The sequence below is a fragment of the Balaenoptera ricei genome, chromosome 8 (genome assembly GCF_028023285.1).
Source record: "Balaenoptera ricei isolate mBalRic1 chromosome 8, mBalRic1.hap2, whole genome shotgun sequence".
NCBI classification, from domain to species: domain Eukaryota; kingdom Metazoa; phylum Chordata; class Mammalia; order Artiodactyla; family Balaenopteridae; genus Balaenoptera; species Balaenoptera ricei.
The window spans coordinates 74076546-74095288 of NC_082646.1; the positions used below are offsets into that span (position 1 = coordinate 74076546).

Genomic DNA, 18743 nt, shown 5'->3' on the forward strand with positions numbered 1-18743 from the left:
AGGAATTTGCTTCAAAATAATCCAGGGGTGAGGGGGAGGGTATGGATAAAATAAAATCAGCCATGTTTTGGAAACTGTTGAAGATGGGTAATGAATATATCGGATTTATTACTGTATCTCTCTACTTTTGTATATGTTTGAAATTTTCCATATTAGTTTAAAAGTTTAAGTACTGAGAGAGGGAAATGCTGTAAAAATATAAATACTGATAATTTAAGAATATATTTGAACATATCTAGGTGATTGAACAGAAGAAAAATGATTTGAAGGGGGGAAAAAAAAACCCTTGGGAATTCCCTGGCGGTCCAGTGGTTAGGACTCCGCATTTTCACTGCCAAGGGATTGGGTTCAATCCCTGGTCAGGGAACTAAGATCCCACAAGCCATGTATCGCGGCCAAAAAAAAAATTATATATATATATATATACACACACACATCATACATATATATGTATGTGTGTGTATATATTTTTTTTTAAAGAAAAAAAAAGAAAAACACTTAAAGCCAATGTCTCTATTAGTTTCTCGGACAGAACTGTTTTCTTCAAACAGAACTGGCTCAAATGATCAGAAGGGAACACAGACACTTGCACACATTTCTCTGCCTTCGTTTTTGGGAGAACACCTCCCCAAAATGTATGCATGGGCTGTACATGCATTTTTAAGCAGACAAGCCCTGGGTGGTACAACCTACCTCTGAGCACCCCAGAGGCCCTGGTGAAATGGGACTGAGGGGCAAGAAGGTGCCCATGTTAGGGAAAGCAAGCAGAAAGGACTCAAAATGTTCAGGGACAATGGGTGCCACCAGCCCTCCTCTCTTCTAAGCCCTGGCTTTGGGCTCCTATATGAGGCCCCCTCAGGAGGTTGGTTCAGCTGGACCTGAGGCTGTATTTAAGGTAACTCTCACAACAGGTGAGTGGGTCCTCTCAGAGCACAGCTAGTGTGTTAGGTGATGCTCGAGGGGAAAGGGGTCATTCGGGGCAAGGGAGCTTTGAAGAGGCTCTGACAATAACCATCACAGCACATCCCCATATCACCTCCCCGCTTCCACATCTACCCGCTGAGAGAAGTCTAGAGATTGACAAACAAAATTCTCGAGTTTCACCTTGAATCAAACAATCCACGCCAAGCCCCTATGTCTGAGAGAGAAAACAGTCCAACAAGCTTTGTTTTAAGCAAATGCCTTTAAGCTCCCAAGCTCTGCCTGGAAAAGGAGAATATACAAATGTACTTACTCTTCTTGAAGAATAAATTCGCTATTTTCTGGAGAAAACTGCCCACTCACAGGATGCCTGAAGGCGGTGGTCTGCTGGTTATGGCTAAAGAGAAAGAGAGATAATGAATGAGAAGTCCTGTGAATGGAAAGGCTCACAGACACAACAACAGGTCATTAATGTCTGAGGACCCCCGGACAACACAGACTCCTCCCAGGGTGAGACCACTCCAGAACCCAGCTGCATTGAAAACCCAAAACCTTCCAGCTCAGGCGCCAAAGCCCGCCCAAGACGTGGGGATTTCAATTCTAGGCGAGTCTTGCCTCCAAGACAGCACTGTATCTTAGAGAGACAGTCCATGAAGGGCTAACTCCAACAAACTGACTCACTCAGCGAAAAGTTACTTTAAGATGGCACGAGCTGAAAACAAGAATGAAGGAAGGCAGATGGTACTTTCAACAGCTTCCAAAACTCATGAACCAGGGAAAGAATCCTAAGAATTAACACCCACCCAGAAAAATCTATCTTCTTAAAATTCTTCTCCCTACTACAAAATGTCTTCACTTCAGTGATGGGATAGAAATGTATGGGCATGTCTCTGCAACATGACCTGTACAATTTCAACACTGTGGAGTTTCTATCACCCTTTTGAAGTGAGAAGGGATCAGCTTCCACACCGAGTTGACAGACACAACCGAAGTGTGTAGGTGTTTTGTGTATTCATAAAGGCTGCCTGGTTCTTTGAAAGGAAGGAGGAGTTGGCTCTAGAGGCTGCTGCTCTGATCCACGAATAAACTAACCTAACCTCCTTTTTCTATTCTTTAAAGAATATGATTTATGTTAAAATGTTTTTCTCAATCGCGAAATCATAGTTATTTTAGAAATTTTAGAAAATATAGAAAGAAAAAAGGTCACCCATGATCTCACCACCTAGAGATATAGCTGGGTATCTTCTCCTTCCTAGTTTTTTATTTTTTTATCATTTTATTAAAAAAATATGATTTTACTGTATTTAGAAATCTGTATCCTGCTTTTTTCACATCCAATTAACATAGAAGATTTCCTAGGTCATTAAGATGTCTTCATTTGAAATAGGTGAATAATAGTCTTATCATATAGATGTAAAATTTTTTTCATATAACTGTTCAAAAAATGTTTACTGGCCATCTGTGTGCCACGTACTGTCTGAGGTGCTAGAGATACAGAGTGAACAAAAAAGTCCTTACCCCGCAGTGCTTACATTCTAGAAAGATTTACATTCTTCTAATGCTGGACATTTTAGGTGCTTCCCCTTACCCCACCCCCATTATTATAATCAATATATCTTTGCATATATGGGCTTTTTCTGCAATTCAAATTATTTCCTTGGGTTAAAGTCCCAGAAGTAAAATTACTAAATCAAAGGGCATGGTCATTTTTTAAGGCTCCTTATACAGACTGTTAAAATGCTTTTTTTTGTCAGAGTCAACATATCACCTCAGTTCGATAGTGTTAAGATATCAGTCCCGTCCCCAAACTGGGCCCTGACTCACCCCAGAGATTAGTAGGTTTAAATGAGCATAGCATAAAGGTTAAAAAAAAAAAACAAACCTCTAAGCCTACAAAGTTTGCCTTACTCTGCCCTGGGGCTGTCAGAGCGTCCTGCGTTCTGGTGTCTGGGTAAAGCTGGCACTGAGGTCTGAGCAGCCTGAATCCTAATAAGCCCTACGTGAAATAGGCAGAGCCATCAGGCCGGTCTGCTCCCTGGCCCTGCAACTGCACACCACCCCTAGCACCCTCTCAACCCTCCCAACCACTGCCAGCCTCTGAATTCCCAGCTCCTGGTTCCAGGCAAAGCCCTTGGAATCCTATGACCTCATCTGGCAGGCAGCAGACTGTTCTTCCCAAAAAAATAGAGTTGAGGAAAGAGCGTCTGGATAAGGATGAGAAGCAGGCCCCCATAACACCTATTTCAGAAATCCTTGCATTGTGTTCATGGGTTAGGCTTTATTTGCACCCAGTTTCTTTTAGCCATCTCCATTCACCAGGGAATTTGAAAACACTCTACCTAAGCCTGCCTCATTTCTACCTAGAGGAAAAAAAAAAAAAAATGCTCTGCTCATAATGGGAATAACAATAATTCCTAACCACGATTACCTCTACAAAGCCCTTTCTTACACATCTTAACTATTAACACCGTCGACCCCTGTTTTATGAATGAGGAAATGGCTCAGAGAGGTTAAGAGACTTGCTCAAGATAACTCTGTCAATAAGTGATAAGACTGGGACATGAATCCAGGTCTTCAATTTCTAAATTCGATGCTCTTTGCATGATAACCTGCTGTCCCCTTCCCTTAGGAGTCTGTGGGGCTGGCAGCTTCCTGGTCAAGATCAGAAGTCCCTAAAGACAAGGCATCTGAAAAACAGCAGCATCTACTGCTACTCCCTCTCCCTCCCCACCTCCTTCCTTCCCCTTATGCCCAGGGCCAAATTTCTGAATGACAACACCTGTGTGGCACTCAGTAGCCCCCAAACAGCCTTTGGTCCTATCCCAAGGTCAGCCTGGTGAATCTCTTGTACATGTGAGCAAAGAGCAAATCTTCTATGTTCTTGGAGCAGCATCCGGCATCCAGCAATGCCTTCATATACACTGTACAACCTGAATAGCAACTCCTGGGCTCCCCACACCCAACTTGTACCAGCTTAAATAAGCCCAGGGTCTTGGGTAAATGAATCCTGAGCTGGAAGGTGTAGGCACTGTGATGATTTTCACATTCTAACATTAGAAGAAAGATAGTTTTTTAAAGTGGACAAAAATATAGCTGTCATTTGATCAGACCTAGAGGCAGCTCCTCAACCTTTCTTCCCTAATATGGACGCTGCCCTTTTTGCTAAAAACAGTTATCAACCACAGCACCATCACCACCATTTCCTGCATTTACATGAAGTTTTAAGTGTGGTCACATTCATTATTGTATTTGACCCTCCCAAGTACCCACTGAGGTAGGCAGCACAGATATTTTTATTCCTATATTATGCAAAAGGAAATGAAGATGTGGGTTATGGGATGTTATTGGAAGACTAAATTTAAAAAAAAAAAAAAAAAGGACTCAATACATTGAGAAAAGAGATGAATCAAAGCAATGCCTCCTGGGGAACTTCCCTGGTGGTCCAGTGGCTAAGACTTCAAGCTCCCAATGCAGGGGGCCCAGGTTCAATCTATGGTCAGGGAACTAGATCCCACATGCCACAACTAAGAGTTCGCATGCTGCAACTAAAGATCCCACGTGCCGCAACGAAGATCCCATGTGCAGCAATGAAGACCCGATGCAGCTGAATAAATAATAATTAAATAAATTTTTTTAAAAAGTAGTAATGCCTCCTGAATACTGAGGTCTTAAAATTCGATGGTTTCTGATCAAACTCGCACAGCTTGCTAATGGCAGAGCTTCTGGTTCAGCACTTTTTGGCAAAGGAAGAAGAGTTAGGTCCTTGGACTACTTCATTCAATCTGCCTAAACACCCAGCAGGGCAGGCTATGTTTCGTTACATCAAGCCACGGGTGAGGAAAGGCCCAGAAAGGGGAAATGACGTGCCCACAACAGTCAACTCCTGTGTTCCTGCACCCACCACCTTTCTTATCTCTTTCTACCACTCCAGGCTCACCTTCACCAAATGGAGGTTGCCTATTGAACGCTGGATTCCCCCACGCATTGGGAGACTGCAAAGTCCTCTGACTTTTCCTGCTGTCCTTAACCCCTCGGCCCAAAAGCCCCCAGCCTGCCCCATTTCCTGACTTTTGATTTTCTAAAACCCATGAAGAATCTCATGTCCTATCACCCTATCTTAAGATGAAGTTAGCAGGCACAGACAAATCCCCTGAAATACCTGTTCTTAAACCTGAATTGCCACCTTGCTCCCTGGCAGTGATGGAGGTGACCCGGCCGGGAGCCAGGTGGCTGGTTTCAATGGAGCACAGAAACTCTCTCTCCTCCATACAGGGGCTTCTGTTGCATTTCAAACTACTGATAAAGTAACTCGGCAAATGAGGTAGAGCAGAACCTAGCCTTTATTTTCAGATCCCACTCTTCCTCCCAGGAGCAGCCCTCCAGGTTGAATGGCAGCCAGTCTCGCCTGTGAGAGGACCAGGGAGCACGGGTGGAAGATGGCAGGGAAGGACAAGCCCCATAAAGGCGGGCCATGGGTAACCATCCATGTAAACAAGCACGTCTTCACAAGCCCTGGGCTGGAAGGACTTGGGTTAGGCCCTAAAGAAGTATGACAGCCAACACAGGAGACTTGGTAAGAGAACAGAGTGAGGACCAGGGAGAACCGGAGACTGATTTGAGCTCACTAGAAGGAAGAGCCCACCTACAGCCACAGACAGGGCTAGTCAAAATGTAAATGAGTCCTACAGTTTCTTGCAACATTTTTGCAAGATTAATTCTTCCATTCATACAGACTTTGACTATAATGTGAACAGTGACTCTGGCTGGTTAAACATAAAGGTTCCAATTTATTTAGCACAGCCATTTTTTTTGGCATGGCAAGAAGTTCTGGAGTTATGTGAATGGTGCTCAAGAGTGGAGGTCGGAGCAGCCTGATAAATCTGCTTTTCTGACAGTGGTGGTATTGGTATGCTGAGAGTGTGACAGATCTGCTCTGTCAGCACTAGCTCTTATCTGGCCCCTGCTATAAAGAGGAGAGGAAACAACTTAAAATGTAAGGAAAGTATCCGGTCTTGAAGCCCACGGAGGGACTCTATCAAGGCTCTTCTCATTGGTATGCTTGGCGGCAGCTGCCACTCTAGACCTTCTGGCTCCTCAATACAGCTCTCAGAATGCTATAAAACAGTCACCCTGCAGACCTCCAGCCACAGTCAGCACTGCCTCCAGACTTGTTAAGGCACTTACTATCTTTGTTCTAAATCCCAGTGTCTCCAGAAAGCCAAGGTTCCAGGTAACCTACTAATGCTCCTAGTTAGGTCCCCAAATTAATAACCGAAACTCCAAAAACACAAGAAATTGCCTCCCCGCCTTCAGCTCCCATTTGGGCTGCAGAGTAAAGAGATAGCGGCCAACAGTCGAAATGGCATCTCTACATTCCCCCAACATTTCTTAAGAAACTTTTGTTTTATTTTACTTAACATTTTTACAGAATTGCTCATTTAGTACAAAGTGTCACCGCTAGTCATGTGGCATTTCATAAGGGGGCTGAGGATGTTACTGAAGTGGTCTTTGGAGCTTGCACTATTTGAAAATGTCAAGCAGCTCGCTGCACACTGGCATTACTCTGACAGGCCCTTCTTCCAGAAGCATGGGAATCAGGCCTTGACGAGACAACATATGGTCCCCATCCTCTCTCCAAGTGAGTGCCATCAACACAGTACTAACCAGCTTCCTTCAATATCCACCCTGGGCAACAAGTCAGCCCAGAGTCCTGGGGTCAGAAGATCTGGGTTCAAACCAGAACAAGCCACCTCAGGTCTCTGAGCCTCATTTCTTCCATTTGCAAATAGGAAATAATAATAATATCCTTCCAAAAGGTTGTTGTGAGGATATACGAAAGGGCATCACACAACGCCTAGCATGCAGAAGGTACTCAATTCATGTTTGTTGAACCTGGCTGTGTCTTTTTTTTTTTTTAATTTGTTTTTTGGTTGTGTTTGGTCTTCGTTGCTGCATACGGGCTTTCTCTAGTTGCAGTGAGCGGGGGCTACTCTTCGTTGCGGTGCGCGGGCTCTAGGCGTGCAGGCTTCAGTAGTTGTGGCTCGAGGGCTCTAGAGCGCAGGCTCAGTAGTTGTGGCGCACAGGCTTAGTTGCTCCGTGGCATGTGGGATCTTCCCGGATCAGGGATCGAACCCATGTCCCCCGCATTTAAAGGCGGATTCCTAACCACTGCGCCACCAGGGAAGTCCCCTGGCTGTGTCTCGACAATGGCAATGACTAACAGGCATCTAAATTTTAACAGGGCAAAAATAGAATGAATCTCCTCCCCTCACTCCTACCAAATCCAATACTCCTCCTCCAGGTTTCCCTGTCCATTATCAGCATCGCTATCCAACAACCTAGGAGTCATCCTTCACTTCTTTACCTTAACGGCTACACACCATATGTTCGCAAGTCCTGTTGCCTCCATCTAAAAAACATACTCTGAACTCATACGCTTCTTTTCATGTCTACAGCCAGCACCCTAGTCATCACAACAGCCACCTAACTGCTCTTCCTGCTTCCACCCTGGCCTCTGTACCCATCCTCCTCATCAAAAGCCTGATGAATCTTTTAAAATGTCAGTTAGATCACACTCACTCCTCCTTTAAACCCTACAACAGCTCCACATCACACATAGAGTAAAATTCAAGCTCCTTACCTTGGATTACAAGATCCTAGATGATCTGACCCCTGCCTAGCTCCATCCTCCTCTTGCACCACTATCCTCCTTCCCCATCCTGCTCTGGCCACATCGGTCTCCTTTCTGCTCCTTGAATACCAAGCTCTCTCTTACTTAACAACCTTTGTACTGGATGCTCTTCCCCCGTACCCTCTAACTGGTTCCTTGTCATTCAGACCTCAGCAGAACTATCACCTCAGAGCCCTTCCCAACTACCCACTGAAGTAGGCTCCCAGTCACTTCATATCACATCACCCTACTTTAATTGTTACTGTTATTTTTCTTACTTATGTCTGTGTTTGATGATCATCAGTATCCCGGACTAACAGTGTATTCCAGGAGAGCAAGGACCTTGCCTGTCTTTTTACTGCTATTATCAGCTTGTAACAGAGTCTGGCTCTGTGATATGTGCTGAATGAATGAATGAGAAATAATGATTAAGGAGACTCCTACTTTAAAGCGAGGCCATGCCTCCAAATAGGCTAGCTAACCCTACTGAAGTCTGGACTTGGGTCACAAAGAGACAAAAACAAGGGTCATAAGCCATCAAAAGGCAGTGGCTTCTGCTCTTACTACCTGAGGAAGGAAGCATCAGACACCAACATGGTAAGAATGCTTAATCCTTGGCTCTCTCCCAACTGTGTTACAATATAATTTGGAGAAATTAACCCTCCCCTGCGACTCCCCTCCCCCTCACTGCTGCAAAGGAAAGGTAGTACACTCAGCAGAAAGAATCAAAGAATGGAATGCAAACACCCTAGAGGCAATTACTGAGTGATTAAAAACACACAGGAGGATAATACAAACACCACCTATATCTCCTTTTTGTAAACTTGGAGAGTATTTGGTGTGAAACCTAGAATTTGGTGACTGACTATATGCTCTCACATTGCTCTCTACTGTTTCATGTGTGTTTGCTCTCCTCCCCCTCTCCCCCCACCTGCAGTAAGATCCTAAGTTCCCACAGGGCAGGGGGCAGTCATTCACAGATTTCTCATGTATCTCCTGCAGCACAGAACAGCAATACCATGGAGCAGGCACCTGAAGTCCTTTATCTCAACAGCCTGAGCACAAACACACACCACCTTCAGGGAGAGGCTGTGCAGAACCACTCTCATCTTCTGATTTCAGCAGCACAAGTATCACACATGCCCCAGAGAGAGTTGGGGAGGCAGGGGCCCCCAGGCCCTGATAAAGGATCCTACACCCAGGCTAGGAGACTCCACCAGCCCTGGGGAGCACGGTGTAGACCAAGGAAGGGCCTTCCCGACTCCCACACTGTCCACAGTTGACTCACTCACACACCCAACTAGGCAAAGACACTGAAATCCAGCCAAACCTCAGACCCATCACCCGGAGGGGCAGTCAGTATCTGCTCTCCTTGCCCAAAGGTGCCAAAAGGGGCTGAGCCTGGCACAGACAGAGCTGGGCTCAAGGGAGTCACAAAATTGAGTGAACTGAAAGCTCTCACATCCTGCAAGAGGGAGGCCTCTCCTTTCCAAACACTGAATTTAACTGACTGAAGTCTTCCATCATGATCTGAAAAGATCTGTTTCATTAGGCTCTCCACTCAGTGGCCAACTCATTTCATAAATTACCTCTTCTGACCCAGTAACCCACACTGCAAGCCTCTCTTCTCCCCAAGCCCCAACATGGGGCTCCAATACTTAGAATTGATGGTTAATAGGAAGTTTTAATTGTGGCTCCACAGGACTTCAATAACCATGAAAAGACTAAAGCCAAACTCCTGACTGAATGAGGAAATCAAACCCAGATAGCCTCCCCTCCCCTAACTTTTTTTTAAAGGAAGTTGGCAGAGAAGCAATGTAATAGGAGCCGAGGTACCAGCTCTGTTACTACCAACTAGTTTCATGCCCCTGAGCAAATACACAACCTCTCTGGGTCTTAGTTTCCTCATCTGTCCAATGAAGGGGTTAGACTCTCCATCAAGGCCACACGCAGGCTTCAAAGCATGAAGCCCAGGCTATTCAGTCATACAGGCTGCAGTTCAAACCCCAGCTCTGCTGCACGCTGGCAGTACCCGACCTTGAAAGAGTTAATGACCTTTCTGAGTGTTGGTTTCCTTATCTGTAAAAAGAGGAGACAATTCCAACCCTGTAAGATTGTTATAAAGAGTACCGATAATGTGCCTGGCCTATGGCAGACACTCAGCCTTCAGTGCCTGTTATATTTTTCTTTTGCTAGCTCTAAAACTCCACTCTAATAGAGTTGTTTTGTCTTTTTCTATGTTGCAAACTCCCGTATTATTAGCCTGGCTCAAGAACACATTTTCTTCCCTTTGAGTTAAGGCAAAACAACCAGCCTCTTGTTTAAACTTAGAACTCGCCTGCCAGGCAAAGTAGTTTCAGATCAATAAGCACCTTCCTTCAGCCACACTTCTGTCCCTCATTGGGTCGAGCCCCATGGTTCAGAAAGCGCAGCCCAAGAAAAAACAGCCTTCCCAGCAGGCTGTGCTGAGCCAGGGACACACACTCTACAGAAGTTTTAAAACTTCATGGAAACATTTTCGACCTCAGAGAACACCCAGTTTTATGCTTCTCCTTAATGCTCTTCAATAAGTCAGGTTCCTCAAGTGTAAAATGAGAAGGCTAGACCAGGTGATGTTCTAGGGATCTTCCAGCTGTAACATCTTGAGACCCTGAGGTTCATCTCAGACTACTGCTGGAGCCACAGACTGAAATGTAACAACACTGCACATAATTGAAAACACAAAGGAAGGAGGCAGAACAGCTGTCCTCCCCAGTCTCACTTGCCAACAGAATATCCTTTGTAATGACATCGGGGAGGTGTAGTTAATGATACTTTTGTCCTGTTTATTCCCAATTAAATTGGGTTCTTTTTTTTTTTTTTAAACTGCAGACGCTCCCAACCAACCCATTGAAAACTCCCTTTCTTTGTTATTACTTGACTTTCATAAATCAGAATACATCACGGCAAACTGAATCCCAGTATAGTAACCAGTATAGGACTAACCTGCTCTCCAGCTCTGTTCTCGCTGAGAGAGACGGCAGACACACTCACTCTCTCCTCGAGCTCCATGCTGTCTTCCCAGCCCGGGCCTTATGAAAACCCCAGCTCAGGTCAGACTGGGAGGGAGGGCCCGGCCACCTGCAGAGGTGAAGCAGAGGCTCCCAGCCGGCCTACTCTCTTTCAATTTCGGTTCTGGAGCAGCTGCCTCCCAAGGTGTTACAAATCCAGCAGCCACTTGCTCCTACTCATTCATTCTCCTTTCTCCTCGCCCACCCCCACGCAAAACCTGGCAACTATGCAGGAACACAGTTCCAGCTGTGAGTCACCGCCGCGCTGTGGCCAAGTGGAGCACTGGCTGGAGGTAAACACTGAGGCAGGCACTTTGTGTCTCCAGGCCCCAATTCTTCTGTTCTTTGAGACCATGGGGTTGGCTGCCCCTCTGGTAGCAGAATATGAGAAACACCTCCACTTGTGAGCCCCGGAGTCAGAATGAATTGCTCACTCAGTTCTGCTCTGCCACACTGTGGCTGAAATCAGCCCCAAAGCAGAGAGCCTTTGGTGGAGAAATGAAGGCTCCTCTATCACTATCTCTCATGGTCATGGCCAGGAAGAGGCTGAGCAGTTACAAGCCATCACACTCACTCCCAAATCTATGATTCTTTCATCACTGCTTGGGATGGCTACCAAGAAGGGCAGGGGGTTAGAAAGGCAAACTAAGGTATCAAAGTGCCTTTATCTCCACGGCCTCAGAGCAACACTGTGGCTCTTCACTGCATCTGTGTAGGTCTACAAGTCACGATGCAGGTGACAAGGACTTCTGTTTTCACAGCTATGTTCCAATGCCTACATAGTGCCTGGCACACAGTAGGTGCTCAATAAATATTTGCTGAATGACCAAAAAACAAAAAACAAAGAAAAAAACAATGGGGTTTTGTTCTGAGTCTACTTGGAATGACAGCTTTACTAAAACCTGTATCCATTAACATCATTTTTTCCCTTTTAGAAATGTCCATATCCTTCACAACTCCCACCCCTGCCTGTAGGGAGTATTCTATAAATCTTAAAATGCAGAGATGATTTATTGTGAGACTAAGGAATTTCAAGTACTAGAGCCCTTCACTTTCACAAGCCCCTTCCAAGGCCCTAGAAAGGGGCCTAGCAACTTGTGTACATGCTTTCTACAATTGTACATATTTTTAAAGAAGACCTCCCAAATTTTATAAACATCAAGCCCCACAAAACAGATCTGCCACCGTAGAATGAAAGAATGAAGGACTCAACAAGCCATCCTGACATATCATCCTAACAAGGGCATTTGAATTGACAAAACTTGTTTCAACCACAGAGAAGTTAGGCTCTCAACTACAGATACATCCTAGTTGATCACAAGTCAACTGTTTGTAAAGGCTGGAGTAGGTTTAAGAGCACAAACTCCATTCATCCAACATTTATTTAGCGCTACTACTATGTGTTCTGCGCTGAGTGTTTTGGGCTAAAACAGTGATTAGAACATAATTATTCCCACTGAAATGGAGCTTACAATCCAAAAGAATAGACTGATATGGTCATAAATAGATACAGTAAGTATTTTATAATATTAAACATAAATAATATAAATATATATAACTGCAGATCAGAGTGAGTACCACAATGTAAAAGTACAGCAAGGCCCACCAACTTGCTATGTGTCAATCTGCTGGGTACAACAACCCTAGAAGGTAAATCGTTTTATCCCCATTTTGCAAACATGAATATTGAAGCCCAAAGGGGTCAAGTGCCACCCCAAGGTCACATAACCAGTAGGTGACAAAGTCAGACTTCAAGCCCATATCTGCCTGACTCCAAAGTATGGGCTTGTTCTTAGCGGCTACACTTCAGTCAATGGCCAGTTGCTCCACAGATCCTCCAAAATGTCTGGGGAGACATGCTGGCAGCAGAGGTACAGGAACCACATCGAGCACCAGCAGAGGCTGGCCAACTTCCAAAGCCCACATTCCTGAGAGTGGAGAAACGGGAAGTGCCATGAGCTTATGCACCAGGTATATAGCTATAACCTTCATTCGCCAGGCAACACCCTGGCAGGGATCAGTGACAGCTACCTGGGAGCCCAAAGAGGCCACATGAGAGGCTCCCACCCTGTAGTCCTGCCTCCAAACTCCCTCATCCTTATTGCCAGACTGATCATGCTGGAGCACAGCTCTCGTTCCACTATGTCCTGGCACACACCCTCCGTGGCTCCTCACTGCTAAAGCCTCTCTCTCACCACTTCCCTAGACCCTCAGCTCCTACCAAATTTAAGCATTTAACAGTCCCCACATCACCCCATCTTTCCTACCCCTGGGCTTTGTCTCCTACAGTCTTCTTCCCTAACGAATTCTACCCAATCTTCAAGGCCTCTTCTCTTCCCAGTAGTCCTTCCTGATCACTCCAGACCACTCTGCCTTCTTCCTTCCTTGTACTCTCAGCACTGAAGGCTTACACTCTTTATACGGCAATTATGCTTTCCAACAACTCTTTTCATTTTACCCTACAAAAATTAAGTACAGCTGTCCCTTGGCATCTGTGGGGGATTGGTTCTAGGACCCTCCCCAATTCCAAAATCCACAGATGATCGGGTCCCTTATATAAAATGGCATAGTACAGTGAGCCCTCCTTATCTGTGGGTTCTGCATTCGCGGATACAGAGGGTCAGCTGTATTCCGTGTTACAGACAGGTATAAACTAAAAAGCAGAAGGTTCCTTTCTTGCCTTGAATTCAGTGTCAATCTCAGAGGCAACACCTTTACCAGTTTCTTGTGTATTCTTTGTTTTTGTTCTTTGCCTTTATGAAATTTTTATGCATTTAAAATTTATATACACATCTTTTTAGAAAAAAATTTACATAAACAGAATAAAACTGTACATATTATTCTTTAACTTGCTTTTTACTCTACGTATCTTCGATTCCTCCATATCCACATGCAAGGATGAACATAAGCGGCCCCTTCGACACACAGCTCCTCTAGGACCACCCCACCAAACCAGACCAACCCACAGAGAGATGATCCAGGAGCCCATCCCATATGCCAATCTGCCACAACATGTATAAGAGGTTTCAAGTTGATTACCTGCAAACCAATTTGTCCCCAGAATTCATTTTATTTGAACCACACAGATTTTTTAAATTGAGCCCAAGTTTAACAACAGGAAGTTTTCATACAAAAACCCAGCTCATCTTGGAAAACCAAACACTGTGGCAACAGCGGGCCCCCATGAGAGGTGGGATGGCCCTTCTAGTTCACTGCAGTCCCCACTACTCCCTAATGCTTCCTGATGTTGAGGGTGTACGTCTAGCGCTATTTGTCATCACACCTTTATTTCTAATTTCCCTACAGGACAGAAATTTCTTCATACGCATATCTCAACCAGAATTAGGGAAACAAAAGATAAACAGAGAGGACGGAGTATTCCTAAAACAAATTGGAGAGCATACACACAGCCTGGTTTTTTGTTATCTGCTAAGCCTCTACAGACATTTGAGTTTGCAACACCTATCTTGTACCAACACCATTGATTCTAGAGAAGCTCTTCCTTTTAGGAAGGAGATCTGTTTTAAAGAATAAAGATTTCTTACATAAGAGTAAGAATGGAAAGAAGACAGCAAAAATAGGCCAAAAAATTTCCCTCTCACAGAAAAACTTAGAAGAATCTTCCCAACAATAACGGCAAGTGGACTCGCCTTTAGCCTTCCCTGACTGGTCTCCTGAAAAGGTGAACCCCATGACAGCCAGCAGACTGTTTCTTGCACAGAGTGAAAAATCCAGAGAGGCACTGCCAACAGTCTGACCCTAAAGAATACAAGAAGAGTGGTGCCAGTGGCTGCAGCTCCTATAGACACCCACAGTGGCCACTGAAGGCAAGCGGGGGCTCCTGTAACAGAAAAGCATCTGACCAGGTGCTGTCTGGAGCAAGATCACAGACCTACCCCAAGCTGAAAAATGCAGTCTCCTGTGGTGTTTAGAGCACAGGCACTGGAGTCCAGCCCTCACAGCCGCCTATTTCACAGATAAGGAAACTGCTCCAGAAAGCAACTTCGGAACACTGCCACCATCTTTTAAAAATAATTGCTTCTGGGTTGGGGGGAGGAAAGAAATAGGTGAGGGTGATTAAGAAGTACAAATTTCCACTTGCAAAATGAGTGAGTCATGGGTATGAAATGTATGTTCACAGTGTGGGGAATACAGTCAATAACTAAGTAATTCCTTTATATGGTGACATATCGTAATTACACTTATCATGTTGATCATTTTGAAATGTATAGAAAAAAAAACACTATGTTGTGTAACAGGAACTAACATAGCATTGTAGGTCAATTATACTTCAAAAACAAACAAAAGCAAATATGCAAACAAACCTACAGAGAAAGAGATCAGGTTTGTGGTTACCAGAGGCGGGGGTGGAGTGGTAACAGTAGGGTGAGTGAGTTGTGGGGGGGACTGGATGAAGGTAGTCAAAAGTTACTATGAACTTCAGTTATAATATAAATAAGTACTAAAGATGTAACGTACAACATGATAAATATAACTAGCACCGCTATATGTTATATATGAAACTTGTTAAGAGAATAAATCCTGAGTTCTCATTACAAAAAATTTTTTCTATTTCCCTAATTTGTATCTAGACAAGATGATGAATGTTCACTAAACTTATTGTGATAATCATTTCATGATGTATGTAAGTCAAATCACTATGCTGCACACCTTAAAATTATAGTGTTATATGTCAATTATATCTCAATACAACTGGAATATAAATAAATAAAAATAATTGCTTCTGCTAGGTATACACTCGGGAGGAATCTTAACAGGCCCACAATTACTAGATGATCAGACCTGAATGATACTGCATTACTTGCTCCCAATAATGATACATAAGTATATTCGTTCACTCATGCAACAAATATTTAAGAGCCAACTAGATGCCAGTCCTGTAGAGTCTCATACTACATGAGTAATCGAGAAGAGGGAGGGGGTGTGTCGTGGCTCAGACTCTATATCCTGTCAAAGGTGAACAGAAGGACAGGGTTTTTCGGATTTTCAGATTCATGAATGATTGCGTTCTTAGTCAAGAGCTGTAAATTCTCAATCAGTTTATTAAGGCAACTTGAGCCCTTTTATCACCAAGGGTAACCCTTGCTTTCCAGAAATCACTGTATTAAGAATTTTAGAGCTGAAAATGACCCAGAGGTTCACTCACCTCATCCAATCTCTTTGTTTTACACATGAGGAAATTGAGGTCAGGGAAGGTTAGAGAATTGCTCAAGGTTCTAGCTATTACTAACCATAAATTAACCCTAGGTTCCTGAAAACAAGGATTATGGAAAGAAAAAAAAAACAAAAAACATCATCATCACACTGTTTTAAAATTTATTTTCTGCCTTAAAAAAAATCCATCTTCCAGTGACTAATTTCTGCTAACAAACATGAAAAATATATTTTAGAGAGCTGGGAATCCTCGTGTCGAGTCAAAAGACCTTGCACAGAAATCCAGTGCCGTTGGTCTGGATTTAAGTAGCATATAAAACACATACAGGGAGAGATGGTCATGTGAAGCCAGAGGCCAAAAGTGAAGCAATGCATCTACAAGCCAAGAAGTGCCAAGAATTGCCAGCAACCACCAGAAGCAAAGAGAGAGGCATGGAATGGATTCTCCCTCAGAGCCTCCAAAAGGAACCAAGGCTGCAGGTGCTGTGATTTCAGACTTCCGGCCTCCAGAACTGTAAGAGGATAACTTTCTGTTGTTTTAAGCCACCAGGTTTATAGTAACTTGTTACGGTAGCTCTAGGAAATAATACAGAATTTGTATTAGTTTAGTGATTTACCACAAACCCAATTAGTATGGAAAAGCTGTCACAAAGCCACTAAGACCTTGGGACTCACTCAATAGTAGTACAGAGTCTAAGACAAGGGGGGTAAAAAATGTTCTATTTTTAACTGATCCAAATATTGTGTTCATTTCTGGTAACCACACCTACAGGTCAGAGTGGAAAGCTGGAGCATGTCCAGGAGAGAGAAGCCAGGGCTGTGAAGGGTCAAAGCCACATCACTGAAGGAACTGGAGTTTTATGGCCTGGGAAGACTCAGGGCACATGACCGTTGTCATCGCCTCTGAAAGGCTATCATGAGGAAGAGTAATTTGATTTGTTCCCTGAGGTCCAAGATGGTAGAACTAGGATCAGTGGGTGGAGTCACTGGGAGGCATATTTTTCAAGGAATCAAGTGTCAACAATGTCACAGTCAGAGTGGCCTCTGAACATCAGACTGGCTGGCTGTCTCCTGTTGGTGGATGTTTTCGAGCCCAGGCCAAAAAACCCATTTGGCAACATGTTGCTAAGGAAAGAACATAAACCCCAAGCCTGCAATCTGCCAAGATGACCTTATGTTCCTCTCTAGCTCTGTGAATCTATTAATTCATGAAACACACCATTTAGCAATTATGTGAGTCAAGAGATTTCTGAAATACATGGGTAGGATGATGAGATTCTGAGCATGAGGAGATACTTCAGTGGGAAAACAAAGAAACAAGGCCCTGTACGGAGCTATGGCTGAGAACCTATACCCAACTCCCAGGAACCTGGCCACAGGAGCAGGTGGTCACAGTTCTACAGTGGAGGCTGGGTTAGGTTCCTTAGCCCCTTCTCACAGGAAGCTTACACTGAGATTGACAATACCTATGTCAAGCTTTTTCTTTTAGATCCACAGCTTTCATAGTTCAGTGCACCCAGTATCCATTAACAAACCACTGGGGTTATATTCAAAGTAACCGTCACCTTTTCCTGAATACCTACCACTGTGAGTAACTGCCTGAGATGCTTGCATGTATTACCTCTAACGGTCATTTCAACACTGCAAGGTATTATCATCTCAGGCTGAGGTTAAGAGGGGTTAAGTCATTTGTCCAATGCCACACATTTCAGGATTTAGGATTCCTGCTGGAATCCAGATCCAGAAGCCAAACTCTTTTCCTGCATCATGATGATGTCTCCTCTGCATCCTACTTCAGGCATTTAATTTGTTCAAGGTAAACAACAATACCACGCGAGGGGGAAGCAAGCAAGCAGGTAGCTTTCCCTCTCTGGGCCTCAGGCCTCTCGTCTGTAAAATGGGAAAAGGTTGGAAATGATGAGCAGAGGGAGTCCTTCCAGCTCTTGACACCTGGTGCTGCTCGACTAGATTCCTTTACCCCATGTCCCCTTCCAGGCTGCGAAAGTGGTGACAGGAAAGGCGGTTAATCTCTGGTACTCACGACAAGGGGGACATGGCTAGCAATGTTGTTTTGCATGCTGCCTGGAGGTCAGGGCAGTGATGGAAGGAGGAAACCAAGAACAGGCCCATAGTCAGTTGTATGAGCTCATGCGCAGGTGTGCAGTGAAGAATGGCCCACATAAATCTTGACGTTTAGCACTCCTCTCCATAAACCAGGGCTGTCCTGTGAAGTATCAGCACACAGATCTGAGGGCTACCTGTGCCAGGACCCAGGGGATGTCCATGAGGAATTAAAGCCCAGGGTCTTTGTTTGGAAGTTGTTGGTGGGGGGTGAGAGGTAAAGTAGTCCAGCCACATTCCAGGGGGAGGAGCCTCCTGCAGCTGCTCTGCACGGCGGCACCGGCACCGCCTCCACGGATGCGGTCCTGAATCAGGTTAGGACGCCCGTCCACCCTCCACAGCTGCTTCCTCACATGCCTGCTCGGGACCGCCTAAGGCCACCTATTTCCCAACTGTCCCTCTGGGGTCTTCTAGCAATGGTATTAACAGAGCCAAGGGACTCCGGATGCCTAATCACACAGCGTGACTGGCCCAGCATCCCTCCCTGACCCAGGGAGGGGGGACCATCCCAACTTCAGTGCTGGAGTGCGGGGCGGGGGGAAGGACTTCAGACATCCGGTCAGGGAGGGGCTCTCTCTATTTCACTTCTAGAAACCCCCCCACCCAAACCCATTTCCTTCTCAATTTCCTAGTGATGCCCATTCAGGAAGGGAGTGGAGCCTCAGGTCGAGGAGCATAGCAGGAAGAAGGAACCTAACCCGCAGGACCCCGAGTACTCAGACTTTCCAGTAAGCACACCGCGGAGCCCAGACAGAATATCCTGACAGGCCTTTCTGGTTCTATTCTACTGTTTCTTTCTTTCTTTT

The 18743-nt window shown here is 44.8% G+C and overlaps 1 protein-coding gene across 10 annotated transcripts in view; it reads right to left on the reverse strand.

Annotated features, from left to right (window-relative positions):
• PLEKHA7 (pleckstrin homology domain containing A7) overlaps positions 1 to 18743 on the reverse strand; it is a 208344-nt gene that overhangs the window by 82448 nt on the left and 107153 nt on the right. For 9 of the 10 annotated variants that reach the window (XR_009504660.1, XR_009504661.1, XM_059931196.1 and 6 more), the window contains one exon: positions 1235 to 1318. Coding sequence is in view for 7 of the 10 variants with exons in the window: in XM_059931196.1 (XP_059787179.1) it covers positions 1235 to 1318 (84 nt within the window). In the remaining 3 variants the exon portion in view is untranslated. Of the gene's footprint in view, positions 1 to 1234; positions 1319 to 10576; positions 10662 to 18743 lie in introns of those variants that run through there. The other variant, XM_059931198.1, reaches the window with a different exon arrangement.